At 36.7% G+C, this 17343-nt stretch overlaps 4 protein-coding genes across 9 annotated transcripts; all 4 read right to left on the minus strand.

The window, feature by feature from the left end:
• Positions 1–397: 397 nt before the first annotated feature.
• Positions 398–3136, minus strand: LOC129306391 (nuclear transcription factor Y subunit B-10-like). Of its 3 annotated transcripts, none has more exons than XR_008592206.1 (7): positions 2947–3114; positions 2583–2810; positions 2126–2476; positions 1943–2017; positions 1795–1845; positions 1100–1168; positions 398–785 (listed from the first exon to the last, which is right to left on the minus strand). XR_008592206.1 is itself a non-coding variant. In XM_054946982.1 (7 exons), exons 2-7 carry the CDS (start codon positions 2795–2797, stop codon positions 747–749), a joined length of 516 nt encoding a protein of 171 aa, XP_054802957.1. In that variant the 5' UTR covers positions 2798–2810; positions 2947–3136; the 3' UTR covers positions 398–746. The 3 variants fall into 3 exon arrangements, 1 of the variants encoding a protein (XP_054802957.1); XM_054946982.1 differs by lacking the exon at positions 1100–1168 and having other exon boundaries at positions 2126–2131; positions 2347–2476; positions 2947–3136; XR_008592205.1 differs by lacking the exon at positions 1100–1168 and having other exon boundaries at positions 2890–3125.
• Positions 3137–3943: 807 nt separating this feature from the next.
• Positions 3944–4896, minus strand: LOC129305624 (serine/threonine-protein kinase-like protein CR4). The gene is made up of 5 exons (XM_054945608.1): positions 4857–4896; positions 4724–4792; positions 4537–4637; positions 4252–4290; positions 3944–4156 (listed from the first exon to the last, which is right to left on the minus strand). The coding sequence occupies exons 1-5, from the start codon at positions 4894–4896 to the stop codon at positions 3944–3946; spliced, it is 462 nt and encodes a 153-aa protein (XP_054801583.1).
• A 2807-nt stretch (positions 4897–7703) lies between these two features.
• Positions 7704–10331, minus strand: LOC129305288 (60S ribosomal protein L4). Its single transcript, XM_054945312.1, has 2 exons — positions 8991–10331; positions 7704–8429 (listed from the first exon to the last, which is right to left on the minus strand). The coding sequence occupies exons 1-2, from the start codon at positions 10092–10094 to the stop codon at positions 8316–8318; spliced, it is 1218 nt and encodes a 405-aa protein (XP_054801287.1). The 5' UTR covers positions 10095–10331; the 3' UTR covers positions 7704–8315.
• A 1227-nt stretch (positions 10332–11558) lies between these two features.
• On the minus strand, positions 11559–16734 carry LOC129305289 (protein REVEILLE 8). 4 transcript variants are annotated; one of them, XM_054945313.1, is made up of 10 exons: positions 16320–16730; positions 15632–15689; positions 15420–15543; positions 15175–15333; positions 14941–15066; positions 14732–14841; positions 12426–12485; positions 12164–12265; positions 11951–12079; positions 11559–11872 (listed from the first exon to the last, which is right to left on the minus strand). In XM_054945313.1, exons 1-9 carry the CDS (start codon positions 16469–16471, stop codon positions 11972–11974), a joined length of 999 nt encoding a protein of 332 aa, XP_054801288.1. In that variant the 5' UTR covers positions 16472–16730; the 3' UTR covers positions 11559–11872; positions 11951–11971. The 4 variants fall into 4 exon arrangements, with proteins under 4 accessions (XP_054801288.1, XP_054801289.1, XP_054801290.1 ...); XM_054945314.1 differs by lacking the exon at positions 15632–15689 and having other exon boundaries at positions 15420–15580; positions 16320–16734; XM_054945315.1 differs by lacking the exon at positions 12164–12265 and having other exon boundaries at positions 16320–16722.
• Positions 16735–17343: the final 609 nt, after the last annotated feature.

Raw genomic sequence — 17343 nt, forward strand, 5'->3', positions numbered from 1 at the left:
GGTCAACTAATAAACATGTAATAAATGCAAGTTTTTTTCTTAAAATACTTTCTTTTAACAATTATCTGATTCCTTTTAATAATTGGTCTCATTAATAAAATTCCTTTCTAATGAAGACCCAAAAAAAAAAAAGTAAATACAACAAACAATGTATTGTTATTTCTTACAACTATGATCAAAAGAAAATCAACCTAGAATTTATTTTTTTATTGAGACATTTATGGCCCCACAATTCTCAAATCTCAATGCAAATATGTTCGGGACAATTGAACGCATGTCTATCTCCCATCAGGTTTTTCGTCTAATCTATCCACCTACTGAGTAGAAAAAATAACTTGAAAATTTTCCCTAACTTAAAGGGGGGATAAAGAAGAAAAAACAAGAGCCAGACGCCCGCTTTGTCCAATGGATACGAAAATAATATAGCAAATTATTTTTTTCCAATCAGTTACATAAAATCATGAGTGAATAATGCTAAAGCCTTCCTCCTAATGGAATCAAACAAACATGCAATCCAGGATTTACAATAAAGCTCCCAGAAATAGTAAAACTGCTCCAATACTAATATACAAACCTTGATAAAAATTATCTGGACACGAGAACCACGATCTCCTAATGTCAGTATTCACAAAATATTAAATGCATTCAGAAAGCCGAGGGCACCGAATAAATCTCCACTGGAGATTTTATTTTTGGGGACCATAACTCCACTGACAACGGAGGGACGGATTAACAAATACCAATGACTACTCTGGACCCTGCGTAGGAACCATCATATGTTGAGCCTGTGGCAAAAATACAAGTTAGATTTAATAAATACTTGTCTCATAAATTCATAACCGAGGTAAATCACATGTCTTGCCACCAACATGAAACGATTTTATTATTTTATCCAAAAAAATAATTTATACATGAAAAAAAAATGAAATTAAAAAAGCACAACCCCAATTAAGATAGCGTTTCACAAACAATACATTTGAGGAAGAGCCAAATTAGAACTTCCAAAAGGAAGCAAGCAATAGACTAATCCAATAGCAACATTCGCACAATTAGAAGTTTTAGTAAGAGATTTTAAAAAAAAAAAGTAAATCACACTAACTTCTCTTTAAAGTCTGTCCAAATTACACCTTCTATCTATCAAGGGCCGGCACAGTGCTAACATTTTCCACTGTTTGTACAATCAAATGAGAAGACAGAATCAATGACGCACTTTAAATGCTCAACCAGAATTAAGTCAACCAATAAAAATATCCAAACACAAATCTACTGAACGAATCCTAGAGAGTGGAGAGACAGGGGGATCAAAAGATCGCACTGGACTTAAGTATTAACCTGTGGTGATAATTTTATCTCCAGCTACTTCAGGGGGGGGGGGCATGAATTCCAACTAGCCACTAAATAAATTTAACAACTTACTTGTAGAGACTAGAATGTCATCAGGCATTAATTAGAAGATGAACCTTATCAAAAATCAATATGTTTTTAAAAACCAATCAAAATGCTACTGGAAACACCATATTGTAAAAGTTCGTTAACTAAGCTCAACTAAAAGCTGTTGAAAAGAAAGGATATCGATCATAGAAAGTCCTTCAGTGAATCTATCACCAATAGTTATAAATGCTTTCTCCAAAAATTTTAAAAAAATGTATTCCCCAGCACTAAATTTCTATCTTGAGGGAAATATAGGTGAAATATATAATTATATTGTAAGTAAACATTTTAAAAACACACTCTCAACTCCATTTATCAACATGATGCCATAGAAAAGAGAAGAGTCAGGCAGAAAGGGATTACCTGGGAATTTGCGTAATTAACACCTTGGGGAAATGAACCTTGATGGGCAAGCTGTCAATTTCACACACAATATGGCAACATAAGATGCTATTGCAACCTAAGATAAATGTTCAGCATCTAAAGCATAGTGCATCTACATATATTCCACCTGAGCATTAGGATTAGGTTGAACATCTTTCTTGGCCGATGCATCTCCACCTTTTGCAGAACTCTTGGTATCACCCTGACATGCCATAATTAGAAAACACATCATAAACAAGAAGTTACAGAAGTCCAAAAAAATGGAAAGTGAAAATAGTACTCAAATAGCATAAAGATTAATAATATTTACCTCCATCTGCAACATTCCCAACAGCCCCCGAGGAAATCGTTGAAAAACATGAAATAATGCCATCAGTAAATTGCAAAGCTTAACAGAATAACACGATGATTGTGTGCAGTACTTCCGTTACTTATAATAGATCAAGACTCTGGACTTTATCCACCAACCTTTTCTTTTTTGTGTTTCTCAGCATTTAAAGAAAAATGAACGACACTGTAAATATAAATTACCTCCCTGTATCTGGCCAGGTAAATCTTCAAGGGATCAATATAATCCTCAAAACCTAGAGTTGCCATCGCCCAAAGTAAATCATCGCCATTAATTGTCTTCCTCTTCTCTCTCTGACACTTATCACTCGCCCTATATCAGATGAGCTCAAAATAATTAAGCCAAGAGAAACAGCCTTATAGTACATTCTATACAGTAGAGAAGAGTGTGTACACGCACAATAAAGTAAGTAACATACTCGCTGGTGATGAAGCTGATAAACTCTGAAACACATTCCTGCACAGTCTCCTTTGCGTCCTTGGCTATTTTTCCATTAGCAGGAAGTGCTTTTTTCATAATTCGGCTGATGTTGGCGATGGGAAGAAACCTGTCCTGCTCACGGACATTAGAGCGAGGGCTATGCTCACCGCTCTCATGGCTGCCGCCGCCTGGACTGCCCGGAGCTTCAGCCATCGTCGCCGGAACCCTAAAGCAACAGGGGAATCAAAGAAAAACATGGTAAAATCGCGTGAAGAGAAACCCTAGATGCGGATCTAAGCGAATACCTCGGGAAGGGAAAGGACGTGTTAGGGATGAAGGGAAAGGAGGAGGAGGATGGAAACCTGAGAGGAAGGAATGAATTTGTATTTGGCGCGAGTTTAAAGAGGTATGGATCGGAGAGAATGGAGAGCGATCGGACGCTGGAGAAGAAAGGAGAGCGGAGACGATTGAGATGCGAGAGCGAGGCCTATCAGCACCGTCCGTTTTGTTTAGACGACAAACAAGGGTTTCTGCCTCCTTTGCTCGCTTTTTAACACTCTCCCTCTCTCTCAGTTGAGTGCTGGCGGTTTCATTCGACCACGTGTTGAGATCTGCGATGCCGGGTTTCTTTAGGGTTTCGGCCCTATCAGGCGCCGATTCGTACCAATTACGCCATCGTTAAGTTTTTTATTTTCACGTTTTTTAAAATAATAATAAAATTTATAATTTTGTGTTAAAATTAATGGGAACGAAACTTACACCTTTTTATTCTTATTTTTTTAAATAATAATAATAAATTATAAATGTTTCAAAGCAAAATATTTTTTTTATTCATATCCATTTCTCTATACATTAGACATACTATATACTGATATATTTAGATCAGTAAAAACCATTTCAGTTAAAAAATTAAGAGAATGTCTGCACAATTATATTCACCTTGGTTAAAACTGTATGTGAAGAAAGAACTGTCGCGTAAAAAAGGGAAGTCAGTTTTTTTTTTTGTTTTTATTTTGTTTTGTTTTGTTTTTTGTTTTTGCTTTTTTTGTTTTTGTTTTTGTTTTGTTTTTCTTTTTGGAGGGTGGGGGGTTGGAATCAGGTTATGGCACCAGCATGTTACACGCTGTTAATATGTGACCGGTTATATTGATGCGGTCAAGTAATTAATATGCATGGAGGAAAAAACGTCATGAACACAAGACAGGATAAGGGCGAAAGAGTACACTGTTTAACGTTGAAGGTTTCTCGGCTACGTGAGAGTGCTTAGTCAACTTGTCATTTGCAAGAAGTAGAAAAGAGAAAGGAAAACAGCGTGCTTACCTGCAAGTAAGACTCTGTGCTGCTTTACAATGACGCCGCTCAATGAATGCCCTTTCCCTTATTTATCTCTACAGAGATTGCCCGTTGGATCTCCTCCAAAATAGTTGAAATTGGCGGCCTCTCAACCAGTTGAGGTTTCACGCATTTCTTCGCTAACGCTGCTATTCTCTCTACTGATTTCACGTCGCAATCCTCGCCTAGAGAGGGATCCATAATAGCCTGTATATCTCCTGTGCCGATGTGCGAGTCTGCCTGTCATACAATTAATTCATTCAAGTTCAAAACTTGGCTCAAGCACAAATATTTCATCGACTTATTAGAATTTTAGGGGAAATCAAAATCATCACCCACTCCACGATCATTTGGCTCCCATCATCAGTGCCTGCCTGTTAACCCGACATCAGTTCCAGAAGAATTACTCCAAAACTATAAACATCCTTGTGGGGACTACGGAACCTGATTAACGAAAGTTTTTCTGACGTGTTAATTATATGAAACGTCCAATGGTTATTGATCAACTCTGACTGACTATTAAAAATGGAAGACTACGATTTCGCTTGGCATGCAAAGGCCTCACTCAGGGTCCATATCCCCTATTCGGCCGCCAGATCCAAGTCTCGGAAGGCCAAAACCTGAAACCTTGCTCTCATGCTGTCGTCAAGAAGAATATTATCTCTTTTCGAGTCTCCATGGACGACCACAGCAGCATGGCCACAGTGAATATATTCGATCCCTGAGCATACAAATAAAAGCCTCAAACTCTCAACAAGAGAAATGGCAATCAAACTTTTCAGTCTAAATTATTATTCTTAACGAAACCTCTGGCAGCATTTTTTGCAATCTGAAGGCGCTGGCTCCAATTGAGATTACTTTGAAGTGATGATGGGCCTGAAAGAAGTTAGCAAAGTTGAGTATATGGACGTTGCGCTTTGTTTAAATCAAGTGGGCTTACCGGTATCATCAAGTTGTTTCCTCAGACTTCCATTATGCATTAACCCTTAAACAAGAATTCTGACTTCTCCTTCTAGGCGATAACCAAGAAGCTGTACCAAGTTTCTGTGATGCATCTTTGAAAGAAGCGTTACCTGGATCAACGCAAAAAAGAAATTGATTTTTAAACATAAAAATGACTTGATTAAAACGTAAACGATAAATTTCATAGCTCCCGTATTTGTTCCCATAAAAAAGTGAGCTACATGATTTATTCGAAAACAATGTGCTTTTTAATAATTTTTCCCCTTTAATGAGATTGAAGGGGCTTATTGTTAGAATAAAGCAAACAACATAGATGACGATATGAAAATGGCATTAAACGAAGCATGCAGGGATCGATATCTTCAATGTGGGAAAAATACTCCAAGAGGCTTATTAAATGCAGGTTATTATCTACTTACCTCATTGAAGAAGAACTCTTCTTCTCCTTGATCCGGATTATTGCTCGAAAACTTTTTTGTAGCAGTTTCAAGTTCACGACGGCTGAAGTGACAAGCACCTTCTGCGGAAGCAGCAATCTCTTGAGTACCCTTATCATCTATAAAAAGCGGAAAACATACATAAATTATGTTAGACCTCAACATATCCTGACAGACAATATATAAATTATCCACGATTCCTACCTCGCGTATTAGTTCCTATGTTTCCTTTAAAGAACGCAAACAGGCCACATGTGACAGCAATTAATGTAGCTAGAATTCCAGCCGCAACAGATGAAGCAATAAGTGGACAAGGGGGTCTTTTTTCTGCTCTCTTTATGAAGATTGATGTTTGCAGAGTACGTAGTTGTTGAGAAACAAAATAGCTTTTGCGAAGATTAAGCTCCAAAATCCAGCCATGTGTACGTAAATAGCCTTCTAAATAACTTCATTATAATCAGCAATTATCCTTAGATTGAACCTGCCCATCATTTCCTTCACTTTTTCTGGATAATTATTTTTTTAATATTTCGCAATGAAAGTTTTTTTGTTTTTAACAAGTAAAATTCTCTACTCAAAAGGCCGGGTAGCAATGTCCCAGATAACATGTGATTTTGCACATACCTGCAACCGATAAAAGCAAATGGAATCAATTCGGAGAGACCGAGAAGAAAGGACGATCCTGGGTTTGTTGACGGAGCAAATAGAATCGATGAATAGGGATGATAATAATGATAGGGAGCCTTCCCGCGCTTCCGTCTCTTCCTCCCGCTATTTTGTTCTCTTTCAACAGGGATAATCATGTTTTTTTATTGTCCATTTTAATTTCAATTCAATGGTCTTAATTTGCAATAAATTTTCAAAATTTCTCAGATTTTCCTTTTTATGAACTATAGTCTATGGGTCTTAATAGAAGTTTTTCTTTATTTATTTGTTAAAATTTAAAAAAAAATTGCAGCTGCCCTGTGTTCAGTGCAAAACTCCAAATTGTACCAGACATTGCCTTCGCATTTTTCAGACGGCTCTGTAACAGGCCCGATTTCTTAAATAAGCATATCATTGCAAATGTGAGATTGGCTTTGGCAAAATTATTTCTGAAGCTCCATTTCCTTTCCAAAACTCCATTTTGAAAAAGCTAAATTTTCCTCCATTGGTGAATCCATTGTGATTGATGGGGGATAAAAATCTGAGACTCTTGTTCCTACCCCTCACACCAAGCGTCTTCTCCAAGGTCTCCTATGCTTGCAGCGGTGCCCCCTTTGCTTTGTAAAGCAAGATGGCAGTGATTTTTGCTATTATTCCATCAAAAAGAGGATTTGACAGTTGAGGGTGGGGTACAGGAAATTCATTCCTAGGAACTGTTTCGAATCCATCCTTTTCAAAAAAAAAATTTATTTTTAGAATTCCGACTGTGCATTTCTTTTTAGTATAAAAATAATTAAAGGTCATTGAGATCCTTGTTGGAGCATAATTAAATGCTATGGTGCCATCCTGTTTCACGAAGATCATAATTCATATTTAGCATACATATATTTAAATTTATTTCATGTTGATACAGTGATTTATTTTTTTACATAGATTAATTTTATTAATATTACATTATAAAAATAAATATCCTTTATTGTAATTTACACATTTAAAATTAATTTTAAAAAAATTATTCAAATATCTTCAACTTTTTAAAACCAATTTTAAAAACCCTTATCCAAATATTCTCATATTATGTTAATCAATTTTTTTGTCAATTAAAATCCAAACACACTCCAATGAAGGTGTTTGGATAAATGTTTTCAAAATCATGATTTTGAATTCTAAAATTAATTATAGACAATATCCAAATAGGCCCTTAGAATTGCATGAAACTTTAAAAACAAATTGATCAAATGATAATATGGGATTGATCAAAATCTTTTATAAATTTAAGAGATTAGTTTATAAATTTGATCAACCCATTTAATTTTACTCCAGAGTTCACAGCTATTTTCAAAGACGACCGCATATCCAAAAGTACCAGTAATTGGCAGTGTGGTAGGATAAATGGCAGTGGCCACTGGCCACTTGTTGAGAACCCACGCCTGCTTAGTTTGTTAACAGTTGTTTTGATTCATTCATTGATAAATGCATTGTACATTTTACAAAAGGATTCAAACTTCATATGACACGTCACTCATTGGGTAGAAACCGAACTCGGTTCGCCTGGACGATATATAATTTGGCGCTGAAGTTACTATTTCCCACTTCACATTTTCTGTTTCCAGATCACGTACAGCTCGGCACCAAACACACACTTATTTATTTATTTTCCCCAGAACACTCTATTTATTTAATTCCAGTGATTAACAGTTCAGTTAGTCTCACTTCAATTGGATTTAAACGACATGCTTGAATTGAGAAATTGAATTATAATGCAGAGATCCTCAGGGAGGAATATGATTATCATTTAGTCCATATAGGCAATTTTACCCAAAAAGAGAACGAAAAAGTGCAAAAATGCAGAATAACAAATCTCCCCTACGCTTAGGATGTCTTCATGAGTGATTACCCAACTTTCAGTGCAGCAGTTCTCAACATCTGAACTAGGATAATTCTAAAGTGCAGATTGCTAGGCAAATACAAAATTGAGGACAAATAAATATCAAAGTAACAGGAGAAAATTGGCTTGTGGTATATATACTTTGATGATATACTGCTGATGGGAAAAAGAAAATGGGTGATGATATCACTCAACAGAGAAAATTTCATATGGTCTGACTTCAAATGCGGTATGGCGACAACTGGGATCACAAAGTATTCAAATGCAATCCTAATTATAAAATCTCTCTCAACTAACCAGTAAAGGCCAGTTAGGTTGTGGTGGGAGATAAAAGGCACAAAAAATCTATGATCTCCGTCGTCTAGCTAGCTTTCCTCCCACCTATGGGCTATGATCGATATGTCAAAAAAAATGCAAACGAGATGCAATAGAATCGAAACAAAAGACAAAATCTTTGTGATTTACTTCACTGGGAAACACCCAACCACTTAGAGAAGTTCTCAAATTCCGTGTAACCAGAATCAGACACCATCGTTTGATACCATGCTTTTCCAGCAGCCTTTATAGCAGAAGCCGCCTCCTGACAATGCAGACGAAACTCGATTAAACCAATTTCTAATCTAAAGCATGCAAATAACTAGCAACAATATATAATCAAAGCTAAAAAAAGGGGGTACGCCAGCAAAATTAATACGTGGAACATCATTACTTAACTTAGACTCTTCCAAACATATTGTATGAACCTATACTAATGTCTTGTCTTCATTTCTCAACACGTTCCATTGACAAAGTAAAACAGGCTGCTAGATCATAGCGCAACACAAAGTCACAAATAAACATCCAAGAAATGAAACAACTTACAGATGCCTCCGATCATAAAAACAATATTCTTTCACTAAAAACATAGTATTAGCAGTGAATGGGATGTGAAATAAATCTATGCACGTCACATCAAATGACTTAAATTGATGATAAGAAATATAACCAACTCTTACATCATTCACAGAACGGGGATTAAGCTAAACAATTGAACCTCTAAGTAAACTAGCGATATTTACTCAAGAGATGGAAACCGAAGATGCTTTTTAACAATAAGACAGTGATGATTGCACAAGAATGGCTTTCTTATGGAAAAACGCACCTTAGAGACAGACTTCCTCTTCTTATCAAGCTTCTCTTTCTTTGCTTGCACACGCTGCGCTTCAGCCAGAAGTGACATCCTCTTGGCAGTTTTAGCATATGGATTCAGTTTCAACATAGCATTGAGATTCTTAAGCGGGTTCTTCTTGAGTGGGGCCCGCTTAATTTCTTTCTTGATGGGCCTCACGACGGACTGAATCTCATCGGAGTTGATGATCCTCGCCAAATCAGAATTAACCATCTTAGCTCTAGGAAGAAAGTACCTTTTCTTCTTCTCAGATGGCTTGTCGAACGATCCATAAATCGAATCCAGCTTCTCAAAAGCAGACTTGGTCCAAATAACAAACCTCCCAAGATGACCACCAGGAGCCAATTTAAGAAGGTTCAATCTCTCCACATTCGCGATCTCAACTCCAGGAATATTTCTGAAAGCTTTCACAGCCTTTGCTCCCTCAGTTCCATACACAATCAGAGGACCCTTGCGAGAAATGTATCGGCGATTTCTCATTTTACCCTTACCAGGACGGATTGCATGGCTGTCCTTTGCCTTGTCGGCGTCGGGAAAAGCACCAATCTTCTTCAGCACTTTGATGGCTTCCTTAGTTTTCTCAACACCTTCAGCAGAATCACTGACCACCAGAGGCATTTCGGGCACAGACTCAATTCTGTGCCCACGGGCCAAAACGAGGGATGGAATTGCGGAAGCAGCAATAGCTGAAACGACAGCGTATCTCTTCTGATTGACATTGATCTTACGGTGCCAGCGACGCCAAATCTTCGTAGGAGCGAACATGCGTCCACCGCGACACATGTTACCAAAAGCCCCCTGACCGGCGCGGTGGGTACCACCACCCGGGACACGGGGGATACGGGACACTGCACGACCGGTACCCCATGATTCGGCGGATGTCTGGTGTCCGGCGTGCTTGCTAACAGCATAGGGTTGCCGACTGTTCTTGGAAATGTTGGAGTGGACGAATGTAACGATATCGGGTCGAATCGATGCCTTCATAACATCAGGAAGTGGAACTGTCTGGGCTTCATCGGTAGCCATATCGCCCTCAAGAACTTGTACGCTGACGAGTGGACGAACTGCTGCAGCCATCGCGGATGAGGGAAGGGTCGAGGAACAGATGGAACGCTAGGGTTTTGGGCGGACTCGGTGTTTCCAATTGTTTACAATCAGATATATAGCACCTTGGCAAATGGGTAATTTTAACAACTGAGTTTTGGGTCTGTGCCCTTTCAGCAAAATGGGCCAAGTACAAGCCGTTGTAAAATGTTGGGTGAAAAAAAAGAAAATTAAGACAGTTGGGTTGAGGTGAGCCTTCTTCCGGATTAGTGATGAGATTGAAAAATATTTAAATAAATTAAATGTACCTCATTATTTATAATTTATTTAATTAAAATATTTTAAGTGATTTAAATAAAATTTTGTGTGATATTTTTTAAATTAATTTTATTTTTATAACAAAATATATATTTAATTTCTTATATTTTCTCTTTCAACTATTATTAATATTAAAATTAATTTATATTTAATATTATTTATATATCATGTTTTTATTGAATACATTATAAATCACGTGATATATTCAATTTATTTAAGTATTTTTCGATTGGATTTCATTTCTTTACACGTACGCGCTCGCTTAGTTACCGGTATTATTGTATTCCGGCCTTCTGGGCGAGAGAATATCTGAGATCTCGAGTTTTTGAAATAAATATATCAAAAGGTCTCTGAGACATCCAATCCTAATTAGGAGACGTTTCGTTGCACTTTTTTCTTTTTAAGGGACAGAGAGAGTATGAATAATAATTTTTTAGCTCAAAATAGAATACGAACAATCAATGCCATGTGGCAGAGCAAGCATGCTAAAAAGATTTATATTACCCCCAATTAAATTTTTTATTATGATAACCTTTTAACTCTTAAACTCGATATATTTTTAAAAATAGCGTTTGAAACATTTTAGTGTACATTATCTGCAATATTATAATTATAATTATTTTAATATTATATCATTATTTTTAAATATTATGTCTGCTTTTTTAATTCGTAAGCAAGATATAATTTTAACATATTGTTATTAGGGTAACTGGAATAATTGAAACGTTGTCAAGAAATCATTCTTTCCGAAGAGCTTCCACCATTTCCACCCCTTTTTTACTTTTAGGAAAGCACGGTCTCAAGCTATCATGAGACAGTTAATCTCCCTTATAAAGTTTCATCTCGCCTGCCAAACATGACCTTAGTCCCTCCTGTTGATATTCAAGATAGGCAGTGGGAGTGGGTCATACAAATGACTGTTACATGAGAAGAATCTGCATTTTTTAAAAAAAGAAAGAAAAATAAATGCAAACACAACCCCAACAAAAGTAAATGAATAACCAACCGGGAAAAATTAAAAGCTCTCTTAATAATAAAATGCTCGCTTCATTCAAACTAATGAAGCTAATGAGCGTTAAAATAGCGACTCAACCGGATTTTTTTTTTTTTTTTTTGTTGGGGGGGTGGGGTTAGGGTTTAGGGAGTGAACCACGGAACCAAGTATGCTAGACTTTCGAGTTCATTTTTAATTGTAAAATGCACTAGAACATCAAAAATATTTTATAACACTGACCTAAGGGTGAGTTGGAAGGGGCAACATCTCTAGTACAGCTACAAGAACCACATGCAATACTACGATCCTATGGACCTTAGAATCAGCTGGATAACATTTCTGCTCTTTCAGCATTCCTTTACGTATTCTCATGGGCTGGGGTTACAAAGGCATATTGTCACATTTACAGGTTTCAGTTCACAGCGAGGCCAAGACACTTCCCTGCCTTGCTGGAGGCTGAGCAAAATGGCATCTTTCCATGCAAATTGGACCCTCCTAACTGTAGAAGCAGACGTTACAGGCATAAATAGGTAAATAAAACAAAACTACAGAACATGCGATCATGAAAATTGCATACCATTCAGCTAATTTCCAGTTGTTAAGCAGGTTGACATGATAGATCGTTTGTTGTTTCCTTTTTAGCAGCAATTCCTGCGGTAACTTCTGCTGTCTTCGTACTGGCAACATATGATGACAAAACCACCTTCTAAACAAGCCAATAAAATGAACAAGTTCAGCTCAAATTCACAAATAAATCGTATAAAATGTTCATCTATGTTTAGTCATAAACCAAGATCAACCATGGACAACAATAAAAATGTTTTCTTTTTCCATATATGACTCTTCCCGGCATCCCAAAAATAAAACTGGTTTGACTCAGTCGCTGCATAACCTACCAAAGGCAAAGCAGAGGATAAGCTTTTCATCTTAAATCACTCACGGCAAAGGATATCCACTGAAAATGATTTGCACTATTGCACTATCTAATTAAAAGATAAAATGATTTGTAAAAGAAAATGATTACAATATTTAAAATTGATATTGAAGCTTACAAAAGGCTCAAAGTCAGGGCTAGACAAGTTGACAGTGAGGTTTCTCATCAGCAACAAAACCTACAGAAGACAACCAAATAAAATTATACACTTGTCAATCCACAGTCAGCTCAGAAATGAAAAATCAAAGCAAGTTATAAAATAACTATGTGTTTGGGAATTTTATTTTGGATCGAGTAGAATGCAAAAAAACTTTAGCCATTGTTCTGAAGAAATTTTGAGAAGGAATTAAAATGGCAAGGAATGGCCTTTCAAAAAATCATTAGCTATCATGAATCCAATTTTTCCTGTCTCCCAAAGTGGGAATCAAAGATAGAATAACCAAAAATTATATATATATATATATATTATAACTATAAGAATACCCCTCACCCCAATCATATGAAAAATAATCCTCATCCGTGGATATCACCCGCAAAAAACCACATACAAAAAATTGTTCTGACAAACTCCCTCTCCTTCAAGAAATTCAGAATTAACTTGCTTGTCCAAGTTTCACTCATAACTGACATTCATGAGTTTATGAAAGTCCGTTTAGCTTACAAGATGCGCCTGCCGAGATTCAAAATATGATGATACCAGGATTCAGAAGCCTTTTGGCTATATTCATATTTCATAACATAAGGGTTTCTACAAGACTCAAACACTGATTTACACCTTCTATGTTATTTAATTTTGAAAATATTTATGAGTTTGTTTGCACTAACTGGACTGAGTTTCTACATTGGTTTGAAGAATTCATGCCTATAATGGTTTAGTTACATCACAAAAATCATAATCAACTGATTCTTATTTGAAATCCTGTCGATGAAAACTGACAGATTTTCATGCATGGCTAGTTCTCCCACAAAAGTTCATGTGTCCTTTGATCCCAGCGTTCTTTCTCAACTGGTCTATCAAAAGCCAAGATTATCAACTCACGTTCAAGACTAAAGTCTATGCCTTGCTATTAACCACCACCAGTTAAGAAAAGTGTCAAAAAATTAGTTATTTAACGAAGAATGCCATTGGCAAGGGCCACACATGCATATATAATGTCATTCTAAAAGAATTGTGACAGAACTCAGCCTAAATCTAAATATTTCTTCCCCAAAACCAATAGCAGTAAACAGAAAGGAGTAAAAGAAGCAGAGAAAAAGGCACCTACTGGTAATTCTGTTGTATTAATACAAAACCCAAGTATATCTCCAGATATTTTTTGTTTTGGTTGTATTCTGTTTGTGGCGGCGGCGGCCAATAAAATTCCAATAATACTTTTGTCCAGTAACATAATTTTTAAATGATTATTGATTATCTTTAAAAATTTTAATTTAAAAATAAAAGGTCCAGTACATGCATAAAAGAGGTTATGAATAAATTTTTATGTACAGTGTATTATTATAATTTTTTTTTTGGGTTATATGTTCCTACTAAGCTATTACGAGCCATGAAAAAGTCATGAAATAAGAATTTATTTCACACTCTTCCATTTAAATTATCTCATAACGACAATATTGAAAAGAAATTATAATCCATTATATTCTATAATATTTCTATAAGAACTCTCAAATGATGGTCAATTACGACCATCCTTTCACCCCATAAAACTCACAAACAGTTGAATGAAGCATGAAACATGAATTGTCACTCCCCTCCATTTTGTTAATGATTATTCCATTCAATTCTGATATCCCAAACACGCCCTAAGTATTGCTTTCTTTTTGCCCTGCTGTTCATTCTTTTTTGTTGCGGTCTGGGGACAATATATATCAAGTTTAAAAGGGTGGGTGAGATCAGCCTCATGTCCCACAATCATTCCCGATATTGACTAGATCTGTAAAAGATTATCATGCCTAAACTGTAGAAAGTATATTTTAAGCGAGATGTTCCATTATCTTGTGACTAATAGATGCCATGAAAATACGACCAATGCATTATTTAAGCCTTGAATGTAAAGTGGGAAATAGTATCATTGTATCAACCCACAAATACTCTATTTTAAAAAAAACAAGAAGAAGAAGATCAATACTTGATGACTTCGAGAACTTGTTCTAGTTTAAGCAATGTCAAGCGAAATGTAAATTGCAATTCAAAAAAGAAAAAATATGTCAAGATGCATTATGGTTCCACTACGTAACTATGACAGGAAACAAGGTTCATATCCAGGAATCTAAAGTTAAATCAAGCGTGGGAATATATATAACACTCAGAATCAGATTTTTCAGCTTATTTTTAACCTTTAATTGCTTCTAGCAATAAGAGAGGATGATACACACGTATCAGAGGGGTTGCATCTAGGAAATTCTAATAGATATAAATGAACTCACAGTTTCAAAATTTATAGGATCCATTTCCTTCAGCTTCTGGACATGTCCTTTTGTATCTGGATCAAATACACTTCCAATAAAGCTATAAACCTCAGCAAAGTCTGGTAAGCCTGTGGCATATGGTCAACGGACCAATTATAACCAGCTAATAATAATCAATGAGGAAAAGAATGTAAAAAAATAAAAAATTATATATAGAAGGAGATTACCATGAAGCACTGGACCTTGTTTCCCTTGCTTTGGCATCTCAGAACCTTGTAGCATTCTAGTAGAGGTTTCAACACCGCTGAGACTGCTGTTGCTAATCCTTGATATCCCCTTTGATCCAATATCAGCTGAATCAGTAACGTCATATGCATAATAAGTGGTGGAAAGTTCCCTTTAATTCAGCCAGTCCATACTGTCTATGTCAAATTAAAAACAAAAGAAATACGTAAGCATGCCTTCATTCCCATGAAGGGTGGTGATTTCTTCCTGACAGGGTATGTATCTGTTTGATCCAGCATTAATCGGCACTGAAGTTTCGTCCCATGTGGTATACCCAGGTGCAATAGTATTTGTTGAAGAAACGAAAGCCATGGATGCCGGCAATGGAACCAAAACTGCCAACCCAGAGATGATGTCAGGGGTGTGAAAAACATTATGCATTTTGGAACAGGAGAATGTTACAATCGACATAGGAGAATACCATTCTTTGGTGCCTTTTGTGGGTACGGATGAGCAGCTTTGCGCTTAGGTCGAGGAGGAGGCACGTGTGCAATTGTCCCGTTCTTCTGAACTTTTAAGAAGTATTTCTGGGCATGGCTTCGAATCTTGGGAGAGAAAAAAGAAACTAGCAACAAATAAGGCCTGAATGAAACATAATAATTAAGAATCAGAGACGAAATACTGTCTTCTAACCTGAATAACTGTTTTTGAACCAACAAAATCTTCAATTTTCTTCCAATCTCTGTCAAATCTGAATAATCCAACTATACGTCAGAAATTTAATTGCAGAGTTTATTTGATAAATAATTGCAGTACTCTTGAAAACTCAAATAAACTACCCTGATATAAATGCAGTGAAAAATGGCGAGTTATCCGTCGAATCATGATAGAATATGAACATTGACGCGTTTTTTTTAAAAAAAAAAATGCCTGACAAAAAGCTAGCACAGTAATGGTAATTGGTAAAGTTCTCTCATTTAAATTTTCTCATTTTCTTATTTTAATGTGAAAACTTTCTCAAACAAGCTCCCCGTCCACCCATTCCAGTCCAGAAATGTTCAACCTACACGCCTTTGCCCCAATGGATTCTCCAAGAGGTCGAGAGGAATTCGAAATGGTTACCGACTCAAAGAATGACTAAAAAGGCTAATTGAATTGTGGAGGCAATCAAAGACTGGGAGACTTGCGGCGGCAATATTAAGGATCAAGAAGGAAGATAAAGAACCAGAAACGCATTCTCAGCTTGATCTAAAACAATCTAGAAATACTCAATTTGGCGCGGGAAGTAGAGAAGCTAGATCAGATTAACGCTCAAAAGAAAAACAGAAAGTGGAGACATCGTTGAGTGAAAATTAACAGGGAAGAAGCATTTGAGACTCACAGTTGAAGAGCTTCAAGAAACTTGTCATGCTCTTCCTCGGTCCAGCTTTCCCTCGACTTGGTTATAGTATAAGGCTTTCTCACCTTCTTGCCAGACCCGTCAGTGGGCGTCGAGGTCGCCATTGATTGAGAATTCGAAGTGGTGGAGTTCATGCTCAGAGCAGAAGCACATGGACTCAAAAGTTAGAGAGAGAAAGTAGAGGAGAGAGAATGAGAAGAACTCGAATGTGGCGGGCTGGTCTGCCTAAATGTGTGGTTTTGCGTATATGTGCGGTGCCCAACATGAGGCCGGGAAATCGCCAAGGCCGCTTTCCAAAGATTACTTCCACTACGCCGATTTCCAGTCACGCGATGTTCCGTCCCTACGAGGAGGACCACTACGGTGTGGTCGCCTGCACCATAAACACCCGCAATGCACCCGAATTAAACATATGGAAGCGCATGAGAGCGCGAGAATGATGTTGTAGCCTCGTAGGGACTAGGGATAGACCTTGATGTAGAGAATAGGACACGGACCGTTCATGGTGGCCGATTTTTTGGAGCATTGGGAAATGATCGGGGAAGCTTTGAAAAGCAGTGGTTCCCACCTAAGTTTGGTGATCACTACGTGGGCGTGTCTCTCGTCCACTAAATTGGAGGGACTCGTTGGCCTACGTGTCAGTAGGATAAGACCAACGCAGAACGCAACCCTTCTGGGAGGGTAATTGAAAAGCCAGGATGAGGTCTGTCAAAAATTTTAATATTTTTTAAATGACTTCATTTTTTTTTTTATCTAGGATGACCTTATATTAAAAATTTGTATGGAAAGATAATATTAGATTTTTTTTATCAAAGATAATATTAATGTTTAAAATAGGGAAAATGAGAATCAAGTCTCAAAAAATTAATTTTATATTAATTAAATCCCAATTAATTTTAAAAGGCCAATCAAGTTCCATACTGTTTTTTCCCAATCAGAATTATGAAAGAAATGACGAAAATGCCCTTATGAGTAAATATAACATGTACACTCATCAGCTTCAATA

Source organism: Prosopis cineraria, unplaced genomic scaffold (genome assembly GCF_029017545.1).
Source record: "Prosopis cineraria cultivar Desert tree isolate PC_DT_omini unplaced genomic scaffold, ASM2901754v1 PC3, whole genome shotgun sequence".
Lineage (NCBI taxonomy): Eukaryota > Viridiplantae > Streptophyta > Magnoliopsida > Fabales > Fabaceae > Prosopis > Prosopis cineraria.